This window comes from Muntiacus reevesi, chromosome 2 (genome assembly GCF_963930625.1).
Source record: "Muntiacus reevesi chromosome 2, mMunRee1.1, whole genome shotgun sequence".
Lineage (NCBI taxonomy): Eukaryota > Metazoa > Chordata > Mammalia > Artiodactyla > Cervidae > Muntiacus > Muntiacus reevesi.
In genome coordinates this window covers 88,611,369-88,638,966 of record NC_089250.1, presented here as the reverse complement: position 1 = coordinate 88,638,966, position 27,598 = coordinate 88,611,369, and the positions used below count along the sequence as shown (strand labels likewise).

Genomic DNA, 27,598 nt, shown 5'->3' with positions numbered 1-27,598 from the left:
CCTTTACTTCTAATCCACACTTCCCTTGTAGGGCACTTTGCAGGTTTCCACCTACACTACACCATTTCAATTTCACAGAAATGTCTGCGGTAGCACAAAGGACATCTACAATTTGCAGAAGGCTCAGAGGCTTGGAAAGGTGAGACAGCTTTCACCCTGGAACACGGAAGCTGACTCCTAGCTCAGCAATCTTTCCAATGCATTCAGCCATCTCCTTCAAAGGACATTTAATGAGCCCACGTCGTGTCAGTTTCCACTAGGAGCTGAAGGATTCTCTTTGGCAACAAAGGCGGATAGATCCCCTCAAACAAAATATCTGCTTCTTTTTATATTATGCACTTTGTCAAAGAGACCTTATAGCCTTAGGGATTGAAGTAATCACTGATATTTTCATCATTTTAATGTCTGTTATGCTAATAGCCTGCTAATAGCTAAAAGACTCTTTCCAAATTATCCAACAAGGTGACAGGGATAATTGGTGCTCATTCACTCGAATCACAAACTCCTTCTGTTGCATAAAAAAATCAAACGCTTCCAATAGGGAGATAACCACACAGTGTAACTGACTGTAAAGATAAGGGGCAGCGTCACATCTGAAATAGGTAGGCACTCGATGAAATACTAATTCACTTTTCTACCAAATTCTTTAATTTACAGACAGAAATAGAGAGACCCTGAGACTACAGTAAAAGAGATATCTAAACCAGAAACCCACTTGACCAAGCCTTTTGAATAAGGTCTTTGAATTGACAAGGTGTGTGTCTTTGACACAGGAAGTGAGGCTGCTCGTACTGAGTAAGTCATCAGCTTTCTGTTTCCTTCTCAGCAGACATGGGGCGGAGTGTGTTCTCACCCACTGCACCCCAGACCAAACACAGCACTCAGCATCAAACAGGGCCAGTGGGGATTTGCTGCATGATGCAGGGAGCTCAAATCTGGTGCTCTGTGACAAACTAGAGGGATGGGATGAGGTGGGAGGCGGGAGGGAGGATGAAAAGGGAGGTGACTTTTGAACCTCATTCATGCTAATGTAAGGCAGAAACCAACACAATATTATAAAGTAATTACCTTCCAATTAAAAATAAATACATTTTAAAAAAAATAAAAAAAAAAAAACCCCAACAAAAACAGGGCCAAAAACTTCTTCATGAAGCCAACCACTTCCTTTTTTTTCTTTTCTCTTTCTGAGAAAGCTTGCTGAAGAAAAGCATTCTATTACAAAGTTCAACAGAAGACTCAATAGCTATGTAACACCTGGTTTCTGATAAATAAATTTCCATGAGAGACTGTATTCACTGGCTGTCCATCACCATGGCCCAGGGTCACTGGCCAAGGATCAGGACAAAATACAAATGGGAAGTATTTTATTTATTTTTGGCCACACTGTGGCATTCAGGATCTTAGTCTCTCCACCAGGGCTCAAACCCCGGTCCCAGCACTGGGAGTGTGGGGTCTTAACCAATGGGCCACCAGGGCGGTCCCGGGAGTGCTATACTTCAGAAGGCCATAAGTGAAAAGGGGATGAAGAATGCAAAGATCGTGTCCGTTCTTTCCATGTTTAATAGCCATGGACAAGCTAGGTCCCAGTGAAGGGATGAGTGAATAGTAAATGACCTCCCTTACATTCATTCTGTAATCCAGTGTTCTCACTTCGAGGAGGGAGAAGGTCATCTAAACGTTGTGTTAGAGGACTGGGCGGAGGACACAATATAGTGACTGTGCTTCGGGTTACTGTGAGACGCTCAAGTTTCATACTTTTTTTTTTTTTTAACAGTTCACATTAAAATTCACTACTTTAGAGTTCATGAGACAATACCAGGTAGAAGTGGTTTTACTTATCCAAACAAATATATGGAACCCTAATCTAAAACCTCACTCTGATCCAGATTTCAACTCATCACCTATCTATTTATCCATCATCTCTTTCTGTCTCCCTATCTACCCATAATCTATGTTTCTATCTTATATTATTCATCTATCTATACCCATCTATCAATTGCTAACCTGACAAAATTGAGTTTCCTTCTCCATTTCTATTTCTATGCTCCACTCCGTGTACTTCTGGGAGTTGAATGGTCAAGGTCCTGGCGGCTATGGCTTCAATGTTACAGAATGATCAGAGAACAAGAATTTAGCTTCATGACAACATGAGATAATTTCCACTGTTTTGCATTATATAAAAAAATACGTCTTGGCCAGTATATCAACGAAGTATGAAAAATCACACAAAACAGATGCACCGCAGAATGGAATTTCATTTCCATTTTTATTGGACATATTTACTAAATCACTCACATTGTATCACAACTCATGCATAATTCTGATGAGCTGTTATTTCCTTTATACCAGCCTTTTAAGTTGATGCACTTTCCTTAAAATGACACTCATAGAATGTCAGTCACCTTTGAAGGCTAGGGACTGAGGCCATGCCCTGCCTTGCAAAGCCAAGAAATGCTTAATTAAGCGTCTTGGAAACTCTTCTTCATCTCTGCCACAGAGACTGCCTGCTTGGGAAAAGCCCTCACTCCCTCCCAAACCTCATTTCCATTTGAAGAGCAGTAGTTCCTCACTGCTCCTGGCCACTCATTCCCAATCTCTATGAGGCCTCTCCCAGATCCAGTCACAGCAGGAGATCAGCTAATAAGCATTCCTAGAGGGAACCTTCCTGCTCCATGCTCCTGGAACTCCACAAGGAAAATAAAATTGGGCTCTGCCTTCCTTTCAAGCCTGGGGACAGCTGAGTTATCATCACCCCAAGGCTTGAGAAAAGGACTTCAAAAGGTGGGATGCCTTTTGATTCTACATAAATACTTTCCCAACTAAAGACTTCATTTAATCCAGCAGCTTCTGAGTCATAAGCAAATACCTTCTGACCTGCAGACAACTAGGAGTGAGTCTATTAAATGACAGGCCTCTCCCACTCCTGACAGAAGCAGATGGGCTCTGGGGAGAATTTCTTCTCCCTGATATTGTGCAGGACAAAAAAAAAAAAGCTGACAAATGGCAAAAATTAACTGAAGCATTTTTCACTCTATTATTCATGATGTTTATAAAGGCTGAAATATCTTGCAGTTCATGAACTTGGCCATTTTAGTAGTCCTTATGGCTCTTACACTAAAGACAACTTAAAAGGAAAAATTACACACATGTCCATTTAAATTAATATTTTCTTTTGGCCACCTCGCTGACAAGTAAGAGCCAATTTGTGAAAGATGGGGTCTTTTCCCATGCCACAAATCAAAAGAGTACTTTTACCTAAAGGGCCATCTTTATATATTTTGCTGCAGGAATAAAGGTACTAAGCGATACTTCATTTAAAAGGTTTGTACTTTATCAACAAGGATCTACTGTACAGCACAAGGAACTCTACTCTGTAGAGATCTGCAATGACCTAAACGGGAAAAGAATCTGGATATATGTATATGGATAACTGAGTCACTTAGCTGTATATCTGAAACTTAGCACAACATTGTATTTAATACATCAACTATAATTCAATATAAAATAAAAATTAAGTTTAAAAAAAGTTTGCACTTTAATTTTCAAAATGAGTGGAGCATTGCTCGTTTCCTCTTTGATACCCTCCTCTGCAGTGTCATTGATGAAATCTGATGATGCAGAGGCTGATGTTGCTTAGCTGTGCTGCGCCGAGTTGCTCAGTTGTGTCTGACTCATTGCAGCCCCATGGACTGTACCCGACAGACTCCTGTCCTGGGGATTCTCCAGGCAAGTATACTGGACTGGGCTGCCATGCCCTCCTCCAGGGGATCTTTCCAACTCAGGGATCCAACCCAGGTCTCCCACATTGCATGCAGATTCTTTACCCTCTGAGCCAACAGGGAAGCCCAAACCTGCTTAGGGTGGGGATGAAAGGTAAGACATTTCATACTCAGCATGCATGTGTGCATGCTCAGTCACTTTAGTCATGTCTGACTCTTTGTGAGCCCAGGGACAGTAGCCTGCCAGGTTCCTCTGTCTATGGAATTCTCTAGGCAAGAACACTGGAGTGTGCTGCCATGTCCTTTCCCAGGGGACCTTCCCAACCCAGGGATCGAACTGCATCTTATGTGTTTCCTGCATTACAGGTGGATTCTTTACCACTACTGCCCCCGGGAAGCCCTCATACTCAGCATGAGAGTCTAAAGCAAAGGGCTGTCACTTCAAGGATGATTTCAGTGACGTAAAGCTGCTGGATAATGATGAGTCCTTTTATCAGGGTGTCCAGAGAGTTGCTGGCACAGAACATGAATCCAAAACTAACAACAATGTAGATCTGCAAATTTACAGATTCAAATTCACAGAAAATTGGAAGCCTGAAGTGAAAGCACCTTAAATGATACATGCTAGGCTTAAAAGCTTCCTGACTTGTGGAAATGTGGATGATAGGTGGACCATTTCTGGAGAGTCATTATCAGGAAAACAGATTATTCTCATCCTGGCTAAGGTAAAAAAATATAGAAGATAGGTATTTCAGATTAATCAGGAGAAAAATCTGTATCTTCAGGGAATGACATTAAGGTGATTCTGAGGAGACAAAGGCAAAATCTCTAAATATCTTAAACAGTTTCAGTAAGAGAATTTACATTTAAAACATACAAAGAATTAATAATGTGCAGACCAAAGCAGATAACAAATCCTTGGATAGAAAAAGAGCAGGCAGAACTTTTAAGCGGTAGCTTTTATTTGCTTTAGATGAAAAACAATTCGGCATTACTTAAGAAATTCTACTTTTCTAAATCATATGCTTTAAATACCAAATATAATGATAACTCTAACATTTTTATTAACCATATCTCTTGGAAGCTTAAAAAAAAGTCTTACTGAGTAACAGCAGACCAAAACTAAAAATAGGAGAAAAATGTTTTGCTTTTTTTTAATTTGGGGAGAACATGGTAACAGTTTTGTCAAATTCAATAGAAATAATCAACCTTGAAGACAGCACAAAATTTGATTCACACCACAAAATTTATAAATCTATAACTTCAGTCAGTGAAGAAAAAAATCTTACCACGTGGAAAAATTTCTAATAAGTGGCTTAAAATTTATTTATAATAAATAAAATCTATTTATTAAAAGACTTTCACTTACAAATATTTCAGCTTCAAAGATTAAAGGATTTGCTTTCTGTTATATCCAAGTCTTGTTTTTAGGAAAATAATTTTTGTCTCTGATTTCCTTATACTCACACCCCTAGGAGTGATTCACAATGGGACAGAATCTGGCAAGGCTGCAAGAAATAACTTGGTTATTTCCTGTGACATGTGGCTGCTACTCTTGAGAATTTCAGCTCATTAACCTTTACTCTATAATCTTACTGGGCAGGTATAGGAAATCAGACCACAGAAAGCTAAGCAGGGAGCAAAAGGTAAGATAACCAACAGAAACACAATTTTGTAAAATTCTGTACCTTAACCAGAGAGGAAGGCAGTTTACCACTGGCTTATTTTCTTTAAAAAGATCATGGTTTAGAGCTGGTGTATCCCCAGGTAGCTCAGTGGCAAAGAATCAGCCTCCAAATGAAGGGGACTTGAGTTCGATCCCTGGGTTGGGAAGACACCCTGGAGTAGGAAATGGCAACCCACTTCTGTATTCCTGCCTGGAAAACCCCATGAACAGGGGTGGGCTACAATCTAAGGGGTCACAAAGAGTCAGACGTGATGGAGCACATAGGCACACATACCACCCAATCAATATGGCAGCCACAAGCCAGATGTGGCTAATGCAGTCTTGGTCCATTTATTAAAATAAAAACTCCATTTTCTCAGTTGCATCAGCCACATTTCAAGTGTGTGCTACCCTGCGGCTAGTGGCTACTGTTTAGATGGTACAGATACAGAACACGTCATCAGAGAAACTGCTCTTTGATGGTGCTGGTTTGGAGGTTGGGAGAAAGGAGATGGACAGAGGACAAAGAGGGACCTCCGTTACCCCAGAAACAAGATCAGGAAGAGGGCACTGTCATTCTGCTATCTTTGAGTATGAATTTCTCTTACAGCACGAAAAAATTCAAATAACTATCCTAAAGATTCAGTCTTTTGGGTGTTTGTTTTTCACTAAACGTATGGGGTTTTGACTATGCCAGAGGTGCAGATTGCTTTACATATTACCACCTTATTTAACCTTCATCAACAGTATGAGGTAGGCAATATAATAATCCCACCTTACAGATACTAAGTGAGGCTTAGAGCAAGACCCTGATGCTGGGAAAAACTGAGGGCAGGAGGAGAAGGGCGTAACAGAGGATGGGATCTTTGGAGGGCATCACTGACTTGATGGACATGAGTCTGAGTAAACTCCAAGAGACAGTGAAGGATAGGGAAGCCTGGCATGCGTGCTGCAATCCATGGGGTTGCAAACAGTCAGACACAACTGAGTGACTGAAAATAAGAAATAGCAGGTGACAAACCCCAAATCACATAGCTAAAGCCTGGATTTCAAGCACGCTTATCCCTCCTAAGCCAGAGCTCTTGGGGGGCCAGTAGGACCTCCATTTGAGATGCAGGCAGAGAGAGGATGCTCCAGATACCACTATACATACTACCTACCTTACAAGGCAGGCCAAAGCAGGTGGGTGGCTTGTTCTTTCTCCTTTGGGCCTAATACTCCTGTGATGTTGAGCCTGAGAACTTTCTATTTCCAATGCCACAGTATCCTTTTCTAACTCCACTCTTGTCCCTATTCCTTAGACCCATCCATCTCTGCACTTTCCAAGTCCAGTCACTTCTATGTTTCCCATGATCGCTTATGAGAAAGCCCTGAACCAGTTCAGCCAGAATGGAGTGGACACCAAACAGTGTATCTGATTTCCCAATATTCCATCACACATGCAAATAAATATTCTGAATCCAATGGCTCCAATGTACCAAAGGAGAGCTTAGAAAATGAGAGTTTATCATTTTTATATACTAATGATTTTTTTTATAGCTCTTTTAAGTTGTGCTAATGGTGGATGTCCAAACAACTTAGATGGAAGATGCACATGACCTCATATTCTGAGGGTCTTACAGGACAGCACCTGCCATCGAGGCCAAGGAGGAGTGCTCATGCATGAGAAACTTACCTCCGAGGTGAGCCGTCATCATGGGGCTGGATGATGACCACCTTCACAGTCACCGAGGTCCGGAGAAGGTCGATCATCTGCTCGTGGGTCAGTGTGGCCACGGCCACCTTGCAGATCTCCACGAGGCGGCTACCCTGGCGAAGGCCGGCCTTCCACGCAAAACCGAAAGGTTCCACGTCTGCCACGATTCCCTCGAAGTTCACGTGGAAGCCCAGCTGGCCCAGCCCGTTCCTCCTCAGGGTCATTTCCACGGTCTCGCAGCCTCTGGTCACGATCTAAGGGGGAAGGGGACGATGAGAGGCAGGGTTACGGGGGGCACCAAGGCCCTGCCCTCCAGCTATCCCAGTGACAAGAAAACAAGACGGGGACATGGTTCAACGCAAATGTTATCGTAATTATCCCTGGCATCAGCCGCAGAGAAAATAACACAAGTAAAATGATGGTTTCATTCTTCAAAGCCAAATCAGATACAGGTGTCCTGCTTTTTCCTAGAAGCCACTGACCCAGAGCCTGAGAGCTTAAGACGGGCTCTAATAACCTTCCCTTCTTGCTACATCACCTGACTTGGTGCTTAAGCATCTAAATTGCATTGTTTCAAACAGACTGAAGCAACTGAAAAAATGTGAAGCCTGTCATCAAAGCAATAAAGCCTACTAGACAATTAACTTTTTTCTTGGCCCAACTGTGCAGCTTGCAGGATCCTATTTTCTCAACCAGGGGTCAAACCCAGGACCCCAGCAGTCACAGCACCAAGTCCGAACGACTAGATGCAAGGAAATTCCCTATTAGACAATGTAATTCTACTTATAAAATAGCCCAGTGGTGCATCAGCTATGAAAAACAGTATGGCAGTTTCTCAAAAATATAAAATAGAATTACCATGTGACTCAGCAATTCTACTTCTGGGTATATACCCAAAAGAATTCAAAGTAGGTTCTCAGAGAGGCATGGATACACACATGTTCTTAGCAGTGTTATTTACAATAATCAAAATGTGGAAGTAACTCAAGTGCCTGTGGATGGAAGAATGGATACGCAAAGTGTGGCATATACAAACAATGAGAAAAAGTGGCCCCATGCCTTTCCACGCTAACACTTGGTGACCTGCCCCCCCGGGATGGGCAGCGGCAGGAAGTCCAACGGTTAGGAAACCGGGAGTGTTCTCTGCGGCGACCTGTGGACATCCTATTCTAAACCCTGGGGCCCCTCTCCTGGGACTGCCTGCCCGTGCCTGCCTGGGTGGCGAGGACCACTCAGATCAAAAGTAGGCCGGCCGGCCAGCGTCCTTACTGTCTCTGGACAAGGGCAGCAGGCAGAAAGGCACTCCTGCAGGAAGTGTCTCACTAAGTAATCTAAAGCACCAGGAATTAGTTAACGCCACCCTTCTAAGTTCCTACTGAGAAGAGCCCACATGAATGGAAAGAGAAACATGGGGTCACTGAAGATATAATTTGATGACATATTGTCATTGATGTTTAGTTGCTAAGCTGTGTTGGACTATTTGCGACCCCACAGACTATAGCCCGCCAGGCTCCTTTGTCCGTAAGACTTCCCGGGCAAGAATACTTCAGTGGGTTGCCACTTCCTTCTGCAAGAGATCTTCTCAACCTAGGGATTGAACCTGTGTCCCTTGCATTGGCAGGCAGATTCCTCACCACGGAGCCACCAAAGAAGCTCTTGGATGACCAAGGCATCACTTGCTTGTGGGTAATTAAAACCGGGAGGTATCATACTCGTATCCCCCAAAGCACAGAGCTCATGTGTGAAGTTTCAGTTTTAAAAATACATTCTCCATGAAACATGCTCTGAATACACAGATTCCTATTTAATAAGACCTCTGACTGTATATACAGCTGTGGGACCCAGACTGGGGCAGGTTATCACCCCAGTGCTCACACCGTCGATCAGTCTCTCAAAGGTGCAGTGACGGTCTGGGGCGTAGGAAAACGGAGAAAGGGATTGCTGGGCTTAGTGGTGAAGTTTGAAAGATTGAAGTTTCCAAAGTTATGAACTGAACTAACTCAAAACTGTTGAACAAGTACTTTTGTACTTGTTCAACCTGAATACATTTTTCTTTCACTTCTTTTTTCAGCTTTGTTTCAAATAACCTCGCTGACCAAAAGACCACATAGGACATGCGCCCGGCCTTCTTTCCAATAGGAACATAATTACCAGTTGAAATTTAACATCCAAATATCAGATTGAAGAGTGAAAGGTCAAGCTTTTCCTGAGTTCTACATGTTCTGTCTCTTCCTCTTATTTCTTCCAACCACCGCCACGTCTCCTACTTTTTGCAGTTTCTTTCTCCCTTCTGTTCCGTGCTCCTTAACATTATAAAGGCTGAAGGATCATGCTCTCACTGACTTGGAGTTCCTCACATAATTACATGATCAATAATCACATGATGGCCTCCTACCTGTGAACCTGGGACTGGCTACATAATTTATGAAATCTGGTGCAAAATTAAAATGCACGGCCCCTTAGACAAAAATTTCTGAGTTTCAAGATGGTAACAGCAGAGCATTCAACCAGGCCTGGGCTCTTCGGAGAGTGGCCGGGCCTGCTTGTCCCTTCAGGCAGGAGTGCGCATTTCCCACCTGTGTCTCTACCTGCATAACAGGCACTCCTGTTTTCACCACTAGAAAATGCAGAGTTCACCATCTGTCCAACAGTGCCCCTTCCAAATCTCTCTACTAGGAGAGCTTCATCTTCTTCCTTTCCATTTCTACTTCTCCTGCCTGGCGCCAGCCTTATGTTCTAAGCCCCCAACAGTCTTTGGCTTGGTTTATTTCTACCATCTCCTGCTACAAGTCATCCTAGATACAGCATATTGGATTGGTCAAAAAATTCATTCAGGTTTTTCTGCAATATCTAATGGAAAAACCCAAAGGAACTTTTTGGTTAACTCAATATTTCCTCAAATATATTCCAGCTCTCAGGCAGCTTAGTCATACAGTCACTTTTCTAGAAAGATGGCAGAATAGGTTCCTTGGAATAGTGAATGTATCAGACCCTCTGGGATGTGCATTTTGCTGGTTGGTGAAGGGACATGTGTTTGTGTTGTATTTTCCAGAGCACAGATTATAATGACTCAGTGGGTCTTTGAAATAAGAAGTATTTCCAGGATTACCAAAAGCACATGTCCTGAGACTCACCAGATTAATTCAATTCTCCAGATACATACACTGATCACACACTTAATCATTCCCAAATCACATCGTGGTTTGTGCACTTACACCCTCAATACTGCTGAACACTGTAAAGAGTGCCTGCAAATAATGATATTATTTCTCCAAAGCCAGCAGACACTGCCTTGATTGCATTGTCTCTTCTATGTGGTCTGGAATAACAAAAGATTTATATTTGGTGGCAGGAAAGGGGACAGGAAATGGGTATAATTTCTCCTTTTTCTGATGATCCATAACTGACTAAATCTTTTCTAATGAATCAAATACACATCCCCTTGGGGGAAGATTTACACATGAAAAATTCGTTTGTCAAACCATATTTTGTTCTTTTATTTGATTTATTCTTATAATTCTATTGTATATACTCAAACTAAAATCTGTATCTCCCCTTGTTATACTAAGAATTATAAATACAACTGCTAAATACCATGGGCATCACTGAAGGGTTTTGCTTTGTACCCCAAATAACAATCTCCTTTATGACTTTTTCTTTTAAATCTTTCTAACTTGCTAGGTAATTCTATAAAACCTCTGCAAGAAACTGGCTGCAAGATTAATAACATATTTAATCTGGGAGACTAATCAGAAATACTGCATAAAAACGCACAGAACTAAAGGGGCAAATACGGCTTACTTTGACCATCAATATGGTCAACGGTGATTCTATGTCTATTAACCTCCTCCTGCAAGGTACTGTCATGCAAATCTCTGCAAACACACATAACATCTAGTCAATTCTCCTGTCCTTCCTTCAAATACTATAAAAATAAGTCCCAATATTCCCTTTGGAAAGCTGGCTTCACTTTTCATCTCTAATCAATTGTTAATGGATGCTTCTCCACCATTCATGGATTCACAAGGACAACCGCTCACAAAAACACAGTGTTTAAATTCAGTTCTACCTAGAGAAAGAGTATTTCCCCAGGTAACACATCTGGGGTGGAACTTCCACAGCAGAAGCTATGAATATGAAGTTGAAGGCCTAAGGGTGGTGGAAAAACTAAAACCTGTACTTACGCCCAGGCGCTGGACAATCTCCCTGATGTCTTCAGCACAGCTGTCCACTGAGGACAGAAGGATGCATTCTCCTCGTTCATAAAACACCTTGATGCTCATTAACCCAGATGTCCACCCGATGACATCCCTGCAGGAACAGTTAAAGACCACGTTCTTGGAATCCTTCTCGATCAGCATTATGAACTCATTAGAAACCCCAAGGAGACACTCGATGTCCGCAGACTGGCCAAAGTCTCTTGCCACAACGTGCCACATGATGGCTCCTACGCTGAACAGATGGGCATCCTTCCTGGGCTTCACCTTCTCCTTCTTCTTGGCGCCCAGAGTGATGAAGCTGAATTTTGCGGAGGTATCTACGGTGGCAGTTGTGACAAAGTTCTCTGCCAGGTCCTTCAAGTACTCCTGCCTTGTCCGAGTGGCCATTGCTCGAAACTTCTCCGATTTGTGGGCTGCGTTTTCTGCGTTGATGACTTTCGCTAAAAGGAAGTCCCGAAATACTGCTGACTTGGGGAAAGTTACACCTTTGGGAATTGGTGGACCGAATGGTGGCACATCTTTCGACCTAGAAACTCCAACGCTGAGGGAGGAAAAAGAGAAACAAGCTGAACTGCGATGCCATAACAGTTACCTTCAGAAATGTAACTGCTGACCACACTTTCAACTGAAGCCATCTACTTCACAGCCTCTTCTTTTCCACACCTCTGAATATCAAGTTGTTCTTTGTTTTTAAGCAAAACTTTCAAATTTAGTAGTTGCAGGGGAGGGGAGTTATAGACTGAGTAGCCTCCCTTCAAAATTTGTATGCTGAAGTCCAAAACCCCAGTAACTGGGAAAGTGGCTGTGTTTGGAGACTGGGTCTTTTCTATGAAGAGATAGTTAAGTCAAAATGAGATCATTAACAGTGGGCCCTAAACCAATCTAACAAGGGTCCTTATAAAATGAAACATGAACACACAGAAAGATAACCAGAGATGCAGACACACAGAAGAGAGACCATGTGAACACACAGCAGGAAGATGACCATCTGCAAGGCACGAGAGAGGCCTCAGGGAGAACTAAGCCTGCCGACACCATGACCTCTGACTTGCAGCCTCCAGAACTGAGAGAAATGAATGTCTGCCGTATAAACTACCAGTTCTCTGGTTTGCACCATGACTGTGCGAGCTGACTAAGGCAAGGGCAATGGATGTGTAGCCAGGTTGGCGCTCTTTAAATTCTGTGGCTGATCACCACTGAGAGGCAGTGACCCTCCAACAGCTGATAGTGAGATCCGCCCTGCTGGCCAGCTACTGGGCGCAGTGACCATCCTTATAGAGCCAAAATTTTTGAATATCCCTTTTTTTAAGGAAATGCTCACTTGGTCACATTTTGGAAGTCTAAATGAAGATTTTATGGAAATAAAGTTTTATGATATTTCAAACATAGAGTGATAGCAATCATCTTAATATGGTAAAACCAATAATGTTCCCTTGTATCAGACAGAAGCTTTCACGGTCTCAAATCTGTTTTGGAATAAGAGTGGATTAATAAATTAGCAGATGAAAGACTGGAGTGAGTGAAAGAATGAACCCCACCCCCCCTCCGCAAGCATCTATTCCCCAACTACTGAGCAGCTTCTGCAGACCAAGAATGAGAATCAACCCCACATCTGCCCAGGCTGATATTTTCTGTGTTGAGATAAACAAAGGAAGTCATCTATGCTTCACTTTCTTCACTGTAGAAAATCCTGGAAGAAATGAGTTAAGAAATGAAAACAGGTGTGAAATCTTCTTCTGGGATGTAGCTGGTGGGACTTTAAAGAGACTTTAAATAGTCCCCAGGGATCTCCCACCTTTGCCGTAACCTGCACACCCTTTAGCAGAGTTAATTGTCTCTGGGAAGATGAGCTATAAGCCATTCTGGGCGGGGCCTCAGCTAGTATGGAAGGACAGGGAAGGACTGCCTGTCTTTGGGACAGATGAGCAAACTCTGTCCTGTGTGTGCACTCAGTCATGTTCGCCTCTGTGCGACCCCATGGACTGTAGCCTGCCAGGCTCCTCTGTCCATGGGATTTTCCAGGCAAGAATACTGGAGTGGCTTGCCATTTCCTCCTCCAGGGGATCTTCCCGACTCAGGGATCGAACCCACATCTCCTGCATTGGCAGGCAGGTTCTTTACCACTGAAGAAAAGCCCATGAATGTTTATGAGGCACTTTTAAAACCTTGAGGCACTCCGCTGCTTTACACTTGAACCTCATTAGTAAATGATAACTTAGCAATAACAAGTGGCTTCTCAAAAGGCAATGACCCTGTCTCTGACCCATTCCTATACACTGTCTTTTACCACAGAAAACATAAGGCAAGCCACTTTGTTTATAAGCAAGATCTATATCAAAGGCATCCCTGCTCCCCAGTAATCTAATTAAACCCAGGAAGCTCTAAAGAAATAAAAATGAAAAGGTATTACTTATCTTTTAAGATTTTTTTGTGCTAATCAACCACCTCATGATAGAAGAATAAACTAAAAATAGAAAGTAATTAAAAATACCCAATTTGACCTAAAAATAGCAGCAGATAAAATAACACCAAATACAAGAACGCCCTAGGCTCATGTTTCCAATCCATTAGGGAAGTTCATTTAGGATGATTCTTTATAATTACCATTCATGGGGGAGATCCCAGAAGAATAAGCCAAATGAGCATGTTTGCACTAACATTATTGGATTTAGGCATATCGTCCCTGGTGGCTCAGATGGTAAAGAATCTGTCTGCAATGCAGGAGACGTAGGTTCAATCCCTGGGTTGGGAAGATCCCCTAGAGGAAAGCATGGTTACCCAATCCAGTATTCTTGCCTGGAGAATCCCCATGGGCAGAGAAGCCTGGCGGGCTACAGTCCATGGGTTCCCAAAGAGTTGGACATGACTGAGCAACTAAGCGCATATCCTTTATACAGGCTAGATGTCTTTCTTTTCTTTTTTTTTCAAATATCACTTTTAAAAATAAAAAGTTCTGAGCATTCAGGCTAGGTAGGGGTTGTAAACCAAGGTGTATACAAGAACCATCATAGCAGAACCATGCAGATGGAGAGGGCATTAGGGGCTGGGGGCAAGGAGGCAAGCTGGCAGCACCTAACACACAGGCCAGTATCCTTGCCCCCAGGAGGGTACGACCGCAGTTCACAGGCCCTTCCACCTCTCGCACACACCCAGGCCTGGTCCCCACCCAGGCCCAGGAGGCAGTTCAAGTGTGACCACTGCTTCAGCATGAGCACAAGGGATGCTAACACATGTCGTGCATAATTCCTGCTATTCATTCTTCTTAACTACACACTGAAGTCAATACTGTTATCCTTAGTTTTCAGAGAAGGAATTGAAGGGCCCCCAAAATAAGGACTTCTCTATAGCTCAGATGGCAAAGAATCTGCCTGCAATGCAGGAGACCTGCGTTCGATCCCTGGGTGAGGAAGATCCCCTGGAGAAGGCAATGGTAACCCACTCCAGTGTTCTTGCCTGGAGAACCCCATGGACAGAGGAGCCTGGTCATGGGGTCGCATAGAGTTGGACACGACTAAGCGACTAACACACAAAAATAAGCTAAGTTGTAGACACGGCAGGAGAACTGGATCCTCACTCAGGTGAGAGACCCGCTCTTTTAACAATACCCCACTAGACATCTGCTTCCTGAGGAAGAGCAGGGGCGGGGGAAAGGCAGGCCCCGTCAGACCACCCTGGGATGGGCACCTGGCTGGCCTTTCGAAGGCACCAAAGCATCAGACCCCCATCTTGAGAGCCCCAGAGATGCGGGTGTTTCCAAGACCTTGGACAAGAAGAGATATTGCACCACCACCACATGTTTCTTTCAGGGAAGCACTGACGTGGCCCCATCATCCACCTCTGGGGCTGCCATCAACCAAACGATGGCGTGGCAGGGCTGGATGACGTCCTGAATATTGAGGAAAGGTGTCACCTACACTCCTGAGCTGCTAGGAATCTCACTGTTTCAAAGTGGGAAGAAGGCAATTACTTCCTACAGAAAGCACCTGAGTAATGACTATGGGAAATGCAATTAGGGAGAAAGAAAAAAGGATAATTAGGGGCTGAGAAAGAATAATTGGAAAACAAAGATATTTAGGGAAAAGAGGACCTGTTGGAACAACTCTGGGAGCATGGAGCGCCAGGGGCGGCTGACTCACCTGTAACACACGTTTTCAGTACATGGATTATGCACTTTGACGATGACGAAGACGTGTTGAAAGTGGGACCGGATGCTTTTCGGAGTAAAAGGAAGTGCTCCGGGCTCTTGGAAGACAATGGTCACGATGTCATTTCCTATATGTCTTTTCCGCAGGAGCTGCAGTCAGGGAAGTGAACACACACACACCGAGTTACAGACAAGGTTTTCTGTAAAAACAAGATATGTAAATATATACAATGCACTCAGCTTTCAATTTCAGGGAGTTTGTTTTAGGAAAGCAGAGTTGTTCTTAGGAAGTTTGGGTTCCTTGATGTGGCCACATTGAAAGACCAATGAAGAGAAAAGTCTCAATATTTAAGTTCATCTTTTACTATAAAATGTAACTGCCATTCTCCCTTTTTCATCTTTATCACTTTTTTTTAACCCTGAAATAACAGCCCATTAGAGCTAAAATCACTCTAAGGAGATTTGTAGGTTAAGCTCGCCAACTTAAAGGCAGGCGATGGCATGGCATCCAAGGGAAGGTACGGTGGTTCCAAGTCCTCCACTTGTCCATCAGGGGCTTAGCTGTGTACGTGCTTCCACAGACACGTGCATTTCTGCAACAAAAATACAGAAGGCTGGGGGCCTGTTGGCTCCGTGGTAAAGAATCTGCCTGCCAATGCAGGAGACACAGGTTCCATCCCTGATCCGGGAGGACCCCACATGCTGTACAGCAGCTAAGCCCACGTGCCACAGGTATTGAGCCTGTGCTCCAGAGGCCGGGAGCCACAACTACTGAGCCTGCAGGCCGCGACTGCAGCGGTGCGTGCGCCCAAGAGAAGCCATCTCGATGAGAAGCCCGTGTGCTGCAACGAGAGAGTGGGCCCCGCTCGCCACAACTAGAGGAGAGCCTGTGCAGCAACGCAGACCCTGCTCAGCCAGAAATACATATATAAAAATTTTAAAACAATACAGAAGGCTGTTATTTTGGTGCCTAATATTTGCAAACTGATTAACTGAAATCTGGCCTTTTATAAAAATGTATGTTGGAAACATAGAATCCAGTGGATTAAGAGCTGGAAAGCCCAATGAATGACATATGCAGCAGAAGAGACAGAACCCCATAGCGGTAACACTGAATGCTTTTACTTGAGATGTTCCTTCTGCCAAGAACACCCTCTTCACCCCAAGTCTCTCCTAGATCACTCAGGTCTGAGCTACCACAACACCAGGAAAAATGTTCTTGGCAACACTGCGCATGCCCTGCACCCACACCCCAAGCCCAAGGCAACAACATTAGCTGTCTTGTCCTCTTTCAAGTCTTGGCTTACTTCTCCTGTATCAAGTCACAATCATCAGGAGGGCAGGAGGCGTGTCTGACTGAGTTCTGGTCTCCTGGGTTCTAATGGCCTGCCTGGGACACAGCAGACACCCCCTACCTAATGTGAATAAACAAATGATACAAATACACAATCACAGCCACGCAATACTGCACAATACAGCACTGAACACCTCCGAATCCATGCCGATAAACCCATACACCCCATAAGCTGATGCACCTAAAGCCACTAGGATCTGTGCTCACAGAGTCTGTGATCCTCGGTTTTCATACAGACAGTAATCCTTACATGAGGCGGTGATGTCATTGCAGGAACAGGGTAATCTCAGGTAGTAAATCTCTCTTTACGAGCAATAACAAAGGCAACAAGCTTGTGTTCAAATTTATTTGGCACCTACAGAACATACTTCACTGTAAAGAGCATTAAGTTCGACTTTTAAAACCTTTTAAACCCAGATACAAAAAGGATTTCATTGTCAGGCCCCTGACTTGTGATTTAGCATGATAAAAGTCCTGGAAAAGTGGGAACGAAATGTCCATTCTTCCAGAATTCACTGCTACCAGTTAAATTGCTGATTCATATGCTGGAAAATTCCTATTTAAATCCTGATGGTTAAAGTTACAAACACACAAAAATCGTTTTGCTGCCCAAGTGAAGTTTTGAAAGATATATTAATATCCATTAATGAGCCATCTGTTGTTTCAAATATGTTTGCTGGATATTTAAGTATGAGGTGCCACTTCAGAAGCATGTAAAAAAATCAGTAGCAAACTAGTCATACATTCACTGTGTTATTTACCCATTCAATCGTGGACACAGATGTTAGCTACAATAAACATTTCATGGAAAGAAAAGAAAAGAAGGCAGGGACATACATCTAAAACAAGCACCATGGGACTCCCTGGCAGTCCAGTGGTTAGGACTCTGCGCTTCCACTGCAGGGGGCTCAGGTTCGATCCCTGGTCGTGAAATTAAGAACCCACATGCTAAGTGGTGCAGCCAAAAAAAAAAAATAGAATAAATAAAATGAGGCTAAGAATCCGCCTTGCAATCCAGGGGACATGGGTTTCATCCCTGCTTGGGGAACTAAGATCCCACATGCCACAGAGCAACTAAGCCCATGTACCACAGCTAGAGAGAGTTCAAGCACCCCAACAAAAGGTCCCGAAAGAGGCAGTGATGAATCCTCACGCTGCGACGAGTCCTCGCGCCACAAGTAAGACCCGAGATAGTCAAATAAGTAAGGAAACAAATAAACATTTTAAAACTTATTAAAGTAAGAAAATAAAACCACCACCAAGCTGAAAATGGTACAAGGCTAAGATATTCTTCCCTCGTCTCCCCAATAACTGTAACATATGATTTACATGTACTGTAATAGGACAAGAAAACTCAGAAACAAATGAAAAGTTTAAAAAAATAAACACAATGTGTTCAGTGTATTTGCTGAGCACGGATACAGTGGCTTATGCTGTACGTTCTTCGAAACACAGAGATTCTCAGACGGGTGAGAAGACAGGGCTCATGGTGGCCAAGGCCACACAGGGGGGGACTCTGGGCCCTTCTTCCCCAGTGAACACCCTCCTGGCTAATCTTGCGGGGTGGTCTGGCGCTTTACTCAGTGAAGTGTAGGTAGGGTATTCCTACCCATTTCTCTCCCCTCTGAAGGAAGATGTTGGGTCCAATCCCATACTTCACTTCCGGAAGCACAATATTTAAAGCCCAAGTTAAACAAAAATTTAAGGCTAGTTATTTTGATAATGTGCCAGTCTGCTTTTGTCTCTTTTTAAATATATTCTTTTGCTTCATAAAATGGGCTGTACTCAGATGCTTAGAGTCGTGTCTGACTCTTTACGAGCCCATGGACCGTAGCCCGCCAGGCTCCTCTGTCCATGGGATTCTCCTAGGAAGAATACTGGAGTAGGCTGCCATGTCCTCCTCCAGGGGATCTTCCTGATCCAGGGATAGAACCCTCACCTCTTACATCTCCTACAATGGTAGACAGCTTTGTTACCACTAAAACTGTATTCTTTTGCTTTGTAAAATGGGCTAGAAATATTTCTAAAATTCTGGTTAATCTACCCATGGTCACAGAATGCATTTTGTAAAAAAAGTGGGGGTGGGGAACATGGAGATTCATTAAGAAGAGGAAAATAACAGCTCAAGCTCTTTGTAGAGAATAGCCCAAGAAAATGAACACCTGGCCCATTAACAGGATACCTGAATCTCTTCAGAGACTAAAGTAATACATCTGGCAAGTTCGCAGAAACATTAGTCACTGTCGGACATTAATTAGCCTAAGCAGTTCTTGGGCTTCCTATATAAAGGTAAGGGTTCTCTTTAGTGGTTAGTTATATCCTGTTGTAACTGGTCAATGAAACTCGTAGAATGGACTCCGGAAGTGGAAGGGGAAGGGCGTGGCCGCCTACATAGACCACAGTGGTCCAGACAGGAAGGCAAGTTGCTAGTCACTAAGAGGTCCCTGGCACTATTTCAGGAATTAAGGAATGATGGCATCTTCTAGGCCTTTCTAGACATAAGAAGCTCCTAACACTTGCTTGGCGCCAAGACTGCCAACTCAGTGTCTTCAACTGAAAAAGTGAGTTAATAAATATTATATTAGATTTACATAGTCAGTTCTGCTAAATTCCCAACACTGGATTCAAGCTGTGAGACAGGAATAAGCTCTTGTTATGACAAGGGAAGTGAAAATGTGATTCTTCACCCAATTCTATGACAAAAAAGCATACAGATACTACAGAAATAGCAACCTGTGGGTTTAAATTTTCAATTCCTTAAATGAATTTCAGAGTTTCACAGGTCCAGTTTTAGCTTGGTGCAACAACCAGAAGCAAGTGAAAACAAACAATCTCTAGGCAGTCTCGTATGCATCAAAAATGGCATAAAGTTGAACCTGGTTAGATCTACGAGCCTCTATGCAAATAGATTCATTTGTTACATTCTTTTTTAAAACACCTAGCAAGGTAGGAAAACAAAAAACAAAACACGTTACACCTAATTTTGGAAGAAAGGGGAGAAGAGGTTACACATACATAAGAAAGAGAAAGTAGGTGAGATGTCAGTGATGCTAAAGCTTAATTTGAGACTGGAGAAGGCAGATCTCCAGAGAGAGTGTCTTGTCTTAAAAAGCAAACAGGTGAAAATAGCATGATTTCAAAGAGAAAACTGCATTGTTTAATGATTACAAGTTCTGAAATTCAAAGAGATGAGTGCAGAAGGGAGCAAAATATGAAATGTATTCCCACTCAAAGAAACAATCATAAACTCCGGATCTCAGTCCTTCAGGTGTCATCGGAAAGTCCGGCAGGATGAGCAGGGCTGACAAAGACTGATCTGGCCTGATCCTTCCCACAGTCTGACTGGTCACAATCCCCGTTCTAGAGAGCCACCTGTTGCCAGTCGCTGCAGTAGGCACCTTGTGTTTGCTAACTTTGCTTAGAAAGTGTCTGCCCCTGGGACTTCCCTGGAAGTCCAGTGGCTAAACTCTGCATTTCCAGTGCAGTTGGGGGTGAGGGGAAGTTTCACCCCTGGTTGGGAACTAGATTCCACATGCTGCAACTGGAGATCCCACATGCTGTAATGAAACTGAAGATTCCTCATGCTGCAACTTAGACCCAGTGCCACCAAATAATTTTTATAGAAGTGTCTCCTCTTTACATGCAGGGCTAGCTTTTCCTCCTTCAGAGACTTCCCCTAATTTTGCACAATGCACACAGAACACACAGAACACACACGCATGCAAACAAAACAGTGCCCCACCCATAGACTCTACACTCAGAAGCATGTACCAGTGCTTAGAATGTCCCTTTCGTTTTTAAGAGACATCTATAGAGCTTCCTGTATAGTGAAACAGAAAAAGTGAACATGAAATAGTAGTCTGAGTAATAAGAAAGAGAGTGAAAACCCACACACGTTACCATATAAATACAGAGTATCTTTACTTAAAGAAGGAAAACCTTGCCTCTTCACTCCCATAAAAAAGTGACCACAATTAACCACTCCGATCTCAGATCAGCAAGAAGATACCAAATTTAATCGCCATTTCAAAGATGCATTTGCTGATTCACCATATAATGAATGTAAAAATATTATATACAATATTTTACCAACAATGAAACTAAATGTACAAACCAGTGAAGCATTTCCATTTTGGAAATGGAGAAATAAACCATGAATGCGGATTTTTAATGATTTAATAACAAAGTGAAGATAAGAAATGATTATGAAGATACAAGTATTTCTCTTCTGAAAATTAGGAGTGCCAGCCCCTTTTCAAAGCAATAATTCTTACTGTATAAGTATATATCCCTTTTTCTGGCCTGGGAATAATGCTGATCATGAAAAGTTGAATAAGCACCTTATGCTTCCAAAACAGTCTAGACGACTATTTATAGGTGAATGCAAGAGCAGTCAGGATCTGCTTGTATAGAACTTAATGCAGTGGAGTCCTCTAATATCTGAATGGTTCCTCAGCTTCCCTGGTGGCTCAGACGGTAAAGACATCTGCCTGCAATGCAGGAGCGCTGGGTTTCAAAGATCACCGGAGGAGGAAATGGCAACTCATTCTAGCATTCTTGCCTGGAGAATTCCATGGACAGAGGAGCCTGGTGGGCTGCAGACCATGGGGTCACGAAAGAGCAGGACACGACTGAGTGACTGACACTCTCATTTCACTCCCTCAGCAGTAGCAATGAGGAACTTAGAAGTATGCACACAAACTGTTTAAGGCAGAGGCTGACCACGTGCCTAAATTACATGGTGAAGGGGTTCCAGCCTAAGAAGCTCTGTTGCTATTACTTCTGTCGATGTCAAGTCCATCCCTAGAAAAGGACCAGGATTCTTCAGATGGATCTCAGAAACCCAGGGGTTTGGTCTTTTTCCTTAGGGTCCTCCATGGAGCTCAGATACCCCTTCCAAGCAGAGCAGTTCTAACATTACAAAGCATTAAAAAAAAAAAAAAAGGAGGTTTACTCTGTGCCAGGACCATGCTACTTTATGCTTTATATACTTAGCTTGAAGAAAAAGGTGTCTCTGCCAAAGTGAAGTCTGAAGCTAACTTGTGGGGATCTTTCCACTGATAACACCCCAGGATAGCTTAACTATGGTTTGTCTATAGGACAAGTGGGAGAGGAACAGGCCCAGGGGAGACAGCCCTGGGAAAAGCAGACTGCCTGCCAAACAGACGTGGGGGACTTCACTGAAGAGGGAAAACATTCAAGAACCGGCTTCCTCATCACTCCCCAGGTCTGGCGAGGTTTTCTTTGTAAGAGTCAGACATTCCAAAGATTGAACTCTTCTGCAATTGTGGTGAACTCTCTAAATACTTTTTACTACATCTTGGAATAAGCTTTCAGTTTGATTTATTATAAGAACAAACACAAGAAATTCTATGTAATGTGGACACGTCTGGACCAGTTAAATAGTCACAGATATTATGGTGCTAATGAGGCCGACGTCAGAGGCACAATTCACATACAGACAGTAAACTGTGCTAAGTTGTGGCCTCAAAGAGCATTCATGAGCCCAGATGGTCATTTCAGACACTTATGCCCTTGGTATTAACACAATCCGTGGGCACGGGTTGGGTGGGTGAGAGATACGGCAAAGCAGCACAACCCACAAGAAATCTGAAAAGTCCATGTTCCAAGACTGCATGGAGCCATCACTGATCTATGACCAGAATATTCTGATGACAACTCACAATTAGCAAAATATTAAGTATCAAAGTTAAAAGAGTTTTCTGAAATTGTTGATAAATTAGTCCCTTGTTTTCTTAGCTATTCAGGCCTTAGCTCTTCATAATAAATCTTTAGGATTGGAACAGGAAGATGAAATGCAAATTAAGTCATCTAAAATACTTGTCCTCTATATCTCATAAGTTATAAATTGTAATAACCCCCCAAATTTATTGAGCACACTGTGTGCCAGGCACCATTTTTAAGTGCTTTATACATATTAACTCCTCTGATTCTATCAACTAGGAAACGTTCATTAATTCATCCCACAAATGGTAACTGATGGCTCTCTGCACTCTGGGCATGCCCCTGTACACATACAATACTCAGGAAAGAGAAAAAGTAAAAGTTTCTGTCTTCAGCAATAAAAGAAAATAAAGCATAGAAAATTTTGCCAAGGTCACAAAGATAGTAGCTAGGAAATGTGATTCTAGAATTCCTGCTCTTAAGAACTATATGTTTCTGCTGAAGCTTTTTTCCAACCTAGAAGGAGGAAGCCTCACAGAAAGCCCTAGAATCACAGAATTCTAACACCAAGAGGAAGATGTTATGTATCATTTTGTCCAGATATACTCATGTGTGTCAAATCTCCTCATGTCCAAACCTCTGGAAGGCAGCACAAAAATGCAGCATCCTTTCTGTTTGAGCCTGGGTATGGACTCCTTCCTTCTCGGCGCAAGGTTCCAAGCACCCAAGACGGGCCACCTAGACCACATCCTCATTATACGCTGCTGCTGCTGCTAAGTCACTTCAGTCGTGTCCGACTCTGTGCCACCCCATGGACAGCAGCCCACCAGGCTCCTCCGTCCACAGGATTCTCCAGGAAAGAACACTGGAGTGGGCTGCCATTTCCTTCTCCATCCTCATTATATAATTATCACATTTCTTGAGTGACTAAGGATCTTTGTCAAGGCCACAAGACAAGTGACTGGCCACAGTTAAGTTCAGAATGCAAGTCCAGTGATTTTTATCCCACACCCTACATTCTCATCCTTTTTACGTGATTACCTATGTTGAGTATGTAAATTTCCCAATGAACCACATATAAGATCATACATATTCCATATATATAAGAGCGACTGAAAAAAGCAGAACAGTTTTTTTTTTTTTTTTAACAATTCTCTAACTCTAATCTATCAGCATAACTTATTCAATGCCATGGATTCTCACTCAAGTTAAAAAAGAAAATGAAAATGGAACCAAATAAGTCTTTAAGCTATAGCGTGTGTGATGTACTGTCTCAATGGAAGGGATTTTTTTTTTTTAATCTCCCATTTGGGAAGCTGAAAGCACTCATGTATCCCACTCCCATCCCCCGTGCTTCCATTCACATTTTTGTGTGTAGGACTTTTCAGGGATAGTTTCAGTGAAAGAAAGTCAGGTATAAAGAACTCATAAAACCACCATTTTAATTACAGTTCAATAAAAAGGGGGTAGAAGAATCTAGTATTGAGTTCTGATAAGAGCAAAGTGAAATGAGCTTTGAAATTCCAGAGGTTGCCATCTGAGAAACAATGGGGTGGATTCAGTTTGGAGTCCACCAGGGAATCCCCGGCGGTCCCGTGGTTAATGCAAAGAAGTGGGTTGGATCCTTGATCGGGGAACTAAGGTCCCACATGCAATGGGGCAATTAAGCCCACAGGCCATAACTACTGAGCCTGCATGCCACAACTAGAGATCCAGCGCGCTGCAACAAAAGGTCAAGAGTACTGTAAGTAGGATCTGACACAGCCAAGTCAATAAATAATTTTTTTTTTAAATGACTCAGGTAATAAGGGAGCTGGCAGGACCTTGGGATTCAAATGCTCCATAAGGCACTCGTTCTATTTCTACTAATGTGCTGACAGGTTCTCTGGGTCTGAGTTAAGCCCTATGACATTTCTGAGCAGCAACTCGCCCCAAATTTAATTACTGGGTGATTCGTAAGTATCTGCAGGACAACTACATGGTCTAAATTGAGCTTCTTAATATCTAGTGAATCCACATGGCATTATTCCAAATAAATGTTTTAAGAGCTGGAAATCCCTTAGTTTACAATATATGTATATAAATTCATACATGTGATCTAGGGATTGTAACTCCATCTCATAAAAAACATAGACATGTGATCAAAAGATAGATCCTCTGAAGGTAGTGGGCAGAGCTCGGATTACTAGAAAACCCTGTAGAATATACAAGATGGACAAGGGGCTGAGGTCAAGTGTTAGGAAGAAAAAACCCATCTAGCAGTTACTGCAAGAAGATGAATAAACAGAGGAGCTGCAGCCCTGAACAGGACAAATGAGTCTGGGGCCCCGGGACCTCCTTCTCTTCCTGGCTGTGGGATCCAAGGTGGTTCTTGCCACTTGGGGACAGGACAAGTAGCCTCTTTGGAAAGAAGCATCCTTTGACTACCTTCATGGAATTTCATGAGCACCCAGAAAACACATAAAAAAGAAAGGCAAGTTCTCTGCAACAATTAAGTTTCATTCATTTGACAAACACTCACTGAACAACTACTATGTAGTCTTTGGTGCTTTAATTTAGAGCAAAGGAGTGTGGTTAAGTAACATCAGGAAAACAAAGTTTTCTTAAACATGAAAACAAACTTTGCTTTAACTCTGGGTTTGCCCCCCAAAATAATCAAACTCTTAAAATTAAAGAATGCCACAAGTGAGTTATAACATACTTTCTTACAATAACTTATCTACCCACATGCAGAAACCAAAGTTCAGGTTACATCTGTCGACTTTTCTGTCGACTTTTTTGTGATTTGTAATTAATACAGTTGACACTGGTTCCCATTAAGGTTTTGCTTGGGAAGCAATTCAGGTGAGTGTGGGAGAGTATTTAAATTTTGTAAGAAAAAAGTGCAATGAAACTTGTGCAGTAATAATCACTTTAAAGCCCAAATGTTTCCCAATGATAAGAGTCAAAGATTATTAATGCCATTTAAGGAACAAAAGAAAAAAACCCTAGCAATTCTTTGCAAACTGAATACACTAACACCATCAGAGAGCTGGCCCTGGAGTTGGCGCGTGCGGTGGGAGTAGCGGGGAGGCCGTACCTGCTGCCGGTTGTTCGGCGTGTGGGGGAGCATGGTGCACACGTGGAACATGAGCTCGTAGTCTTTGTATGTCGTGTACAGCGAGTGCGTTCCCGTAGAATCCGCTGAAAACAAAGATTAATTACAAGAACAAGTCAGGCCACTGCAGATTAGCAATTCAACACTTAGAAGGTCATTATCACAAAAGGCCATCCAACTGAAAAGAACAGACGGCCCAACTACAAAGGAGCAGTGTCTCGGTGGCGGCCCTGCTGCCCTCACACCAGGCAGTTCCTCCCACTTTCTAGCCCATGGCCGCTGCCTGGGTTTTCTTCATTTGCTCTCACACGTGCTTTCGACTGAACACATGGTTTCCCCTCTCTTATCTTCTGCATTCTTGCCTTCCCAGGGCTGATGACCCAGATGGGAGAGATGCTTCTGCCATGAGTGGTACAGGTGACGAGAAGAGGAGGAGGTATGGTCTCGTGCAGGTCTGGGTGCAATTATTAGATGGGGCTGAGCTAGCCAGAAGTTGACCTTGCCCCATAGCGTGTGTGTGTGCGCACGTGTGTGTGTGTGTGTGTGTGTGTTTACAGTCAATTCTTAGTTATTCCTGGGCACTTGACCCTCCAGAACTCAGAAAAATGAAACAGGATTGACTTCGTATGGAAATGAGGACAAAAGATATTAAGGACTTCTCTACCGAATGATGGAACTAATTTTCTTTTCTTCTCAACAGGCAATGCGACGATGCAGTCATATGATTAAGACCAAGGAGAATGAATGAGATCTCTTGCTGTATATTACGCACTGACACATGTTAAAAAACTATGACATCTGAATCCCTGTTAATCATACAGCTATTCATCTTTTCAAAAGCAGAATGATTCTTTGCAAATTCAAGACCCATCTGTATCATCAACAGATTACCTCATTGAGAATTTCAGACACCAAGCCAACACGGAGACTATAACACATTTAAGTAATGATTTTAGGATGGGGTTTTGAACCACCTTGCATCTGGATAAAGATAAAAAGATAAACAGAAATTAAGAGGTAAACAATTCTGTCTTTCTGAATCCTTGACCTATATCTATTTTTCCACCTTTTAAAGAACAAGGAACAATACCATTCAATATTATTTAAAATAAAGTTTATTCCACTTGGCTTATTGGGAAAACTCTAAATAGTTACCTAGGGCTAACTTTTAAAATCTGAAATTAAAAATTTTTTACTTTAAAAACATTAAAACAATCTTCATGAGCATTTATTATTTTCTTTCTAAATCCTGTAATTTTTTTTTTTTTATTTCCAGCATTTATAGCCAATTCAGAAATAGTCTTGAAAATCCTCTAGAAAAAAAATATACAGTCTTGCACCAAAAAGGTAGTCATAGAAGGCAATTTCATGAGTAAGAGGAGTATGTAGAATCTTTATCAATGGATATTGGCAGATCAACTTGCAGATGGTTGGTCAGAGTATATTCATCTAATAAGCTGTATACTATCTAGACACCAAATAAAGACATTTTCTCTTTTAACTATTCATTAGACGCATATTTGTTATTTTTTCATAGGACTTTTTAGGGAGTAATCCTTCATTTCAACTGTCTTATCTCAGGATCTTGACTGTGAAAGTGGCTTTGGAAGTGGGCAGCCTAGTCATGAAAGAATGATGACTGTTCTTTCCATGAAAAAATAATAGTGAAGGTCAGAGGATGAACTAACCCTGCAGGTTCAAGGACTCCCATTACAACACTTACTCCGATGTTTAAAATTCAGTAAGAGAAATGCTGACAGACACTTAAGAGTCTGGTCAGTGGGCTTCAGATTCAGGAAATTGCAATGAAAAAAGAAAAGTGGAATTCTGAGGGGAAGGGGAAGAAACACTTTCAAAACTGTGGTCATAGCTTGTCTATCCCAAGCCCATACTAAAGGATGAATTTCAGAAATTAAGCATTTTTAAACTTTTCATCTCAACTATCAGTATGGCAATGGAAAAGGTAAACTCACAAGCTTGGTGGGGTTTGCTGCAAATATGTCTACTAAAAAAGAGA

At 42.5% G+C, this 27,598-nt stretch overlaps 1 protein-coding gene across 10 annotated transcripts in view; it reads right to left on the bottom strand.

Annotated features, from left to right (window-relative positions):
- The window catches only part of SIPA1L2 (signal induced proliferation associated 1 like 2), a 233,150-nt gene that overhangs the window by 53,310 nt on the left and 152,242 nt on the right, over positions 1-27,598 (bottom strand). For all 10 annotated transcript variants that reach the window (XM_065922299.1, XM_065922302.1, XM_065922298.1 and 7 more), the window contains 4 exons: positions 25,564-25,667; positions 15,438-15,595; positions 11,266-11,842; positions 7,061-7,335 (listed from right to left, as the gene is read on the bottom strand). In XM_065922299.1, the coding sequence (XP_065778371.1) occupies positions 7,061-7,335; positions 11,266-11,842; positions 15,438-15,595; positions 25,564-25,667 (1,114 nt within the window). The remainder of the gene's footprint in view (positions 1-7,060; positions 7,336-11,265; positions 11,843-15,437; positions 15,596-25,563; positions 25,668-27,598) is intronic.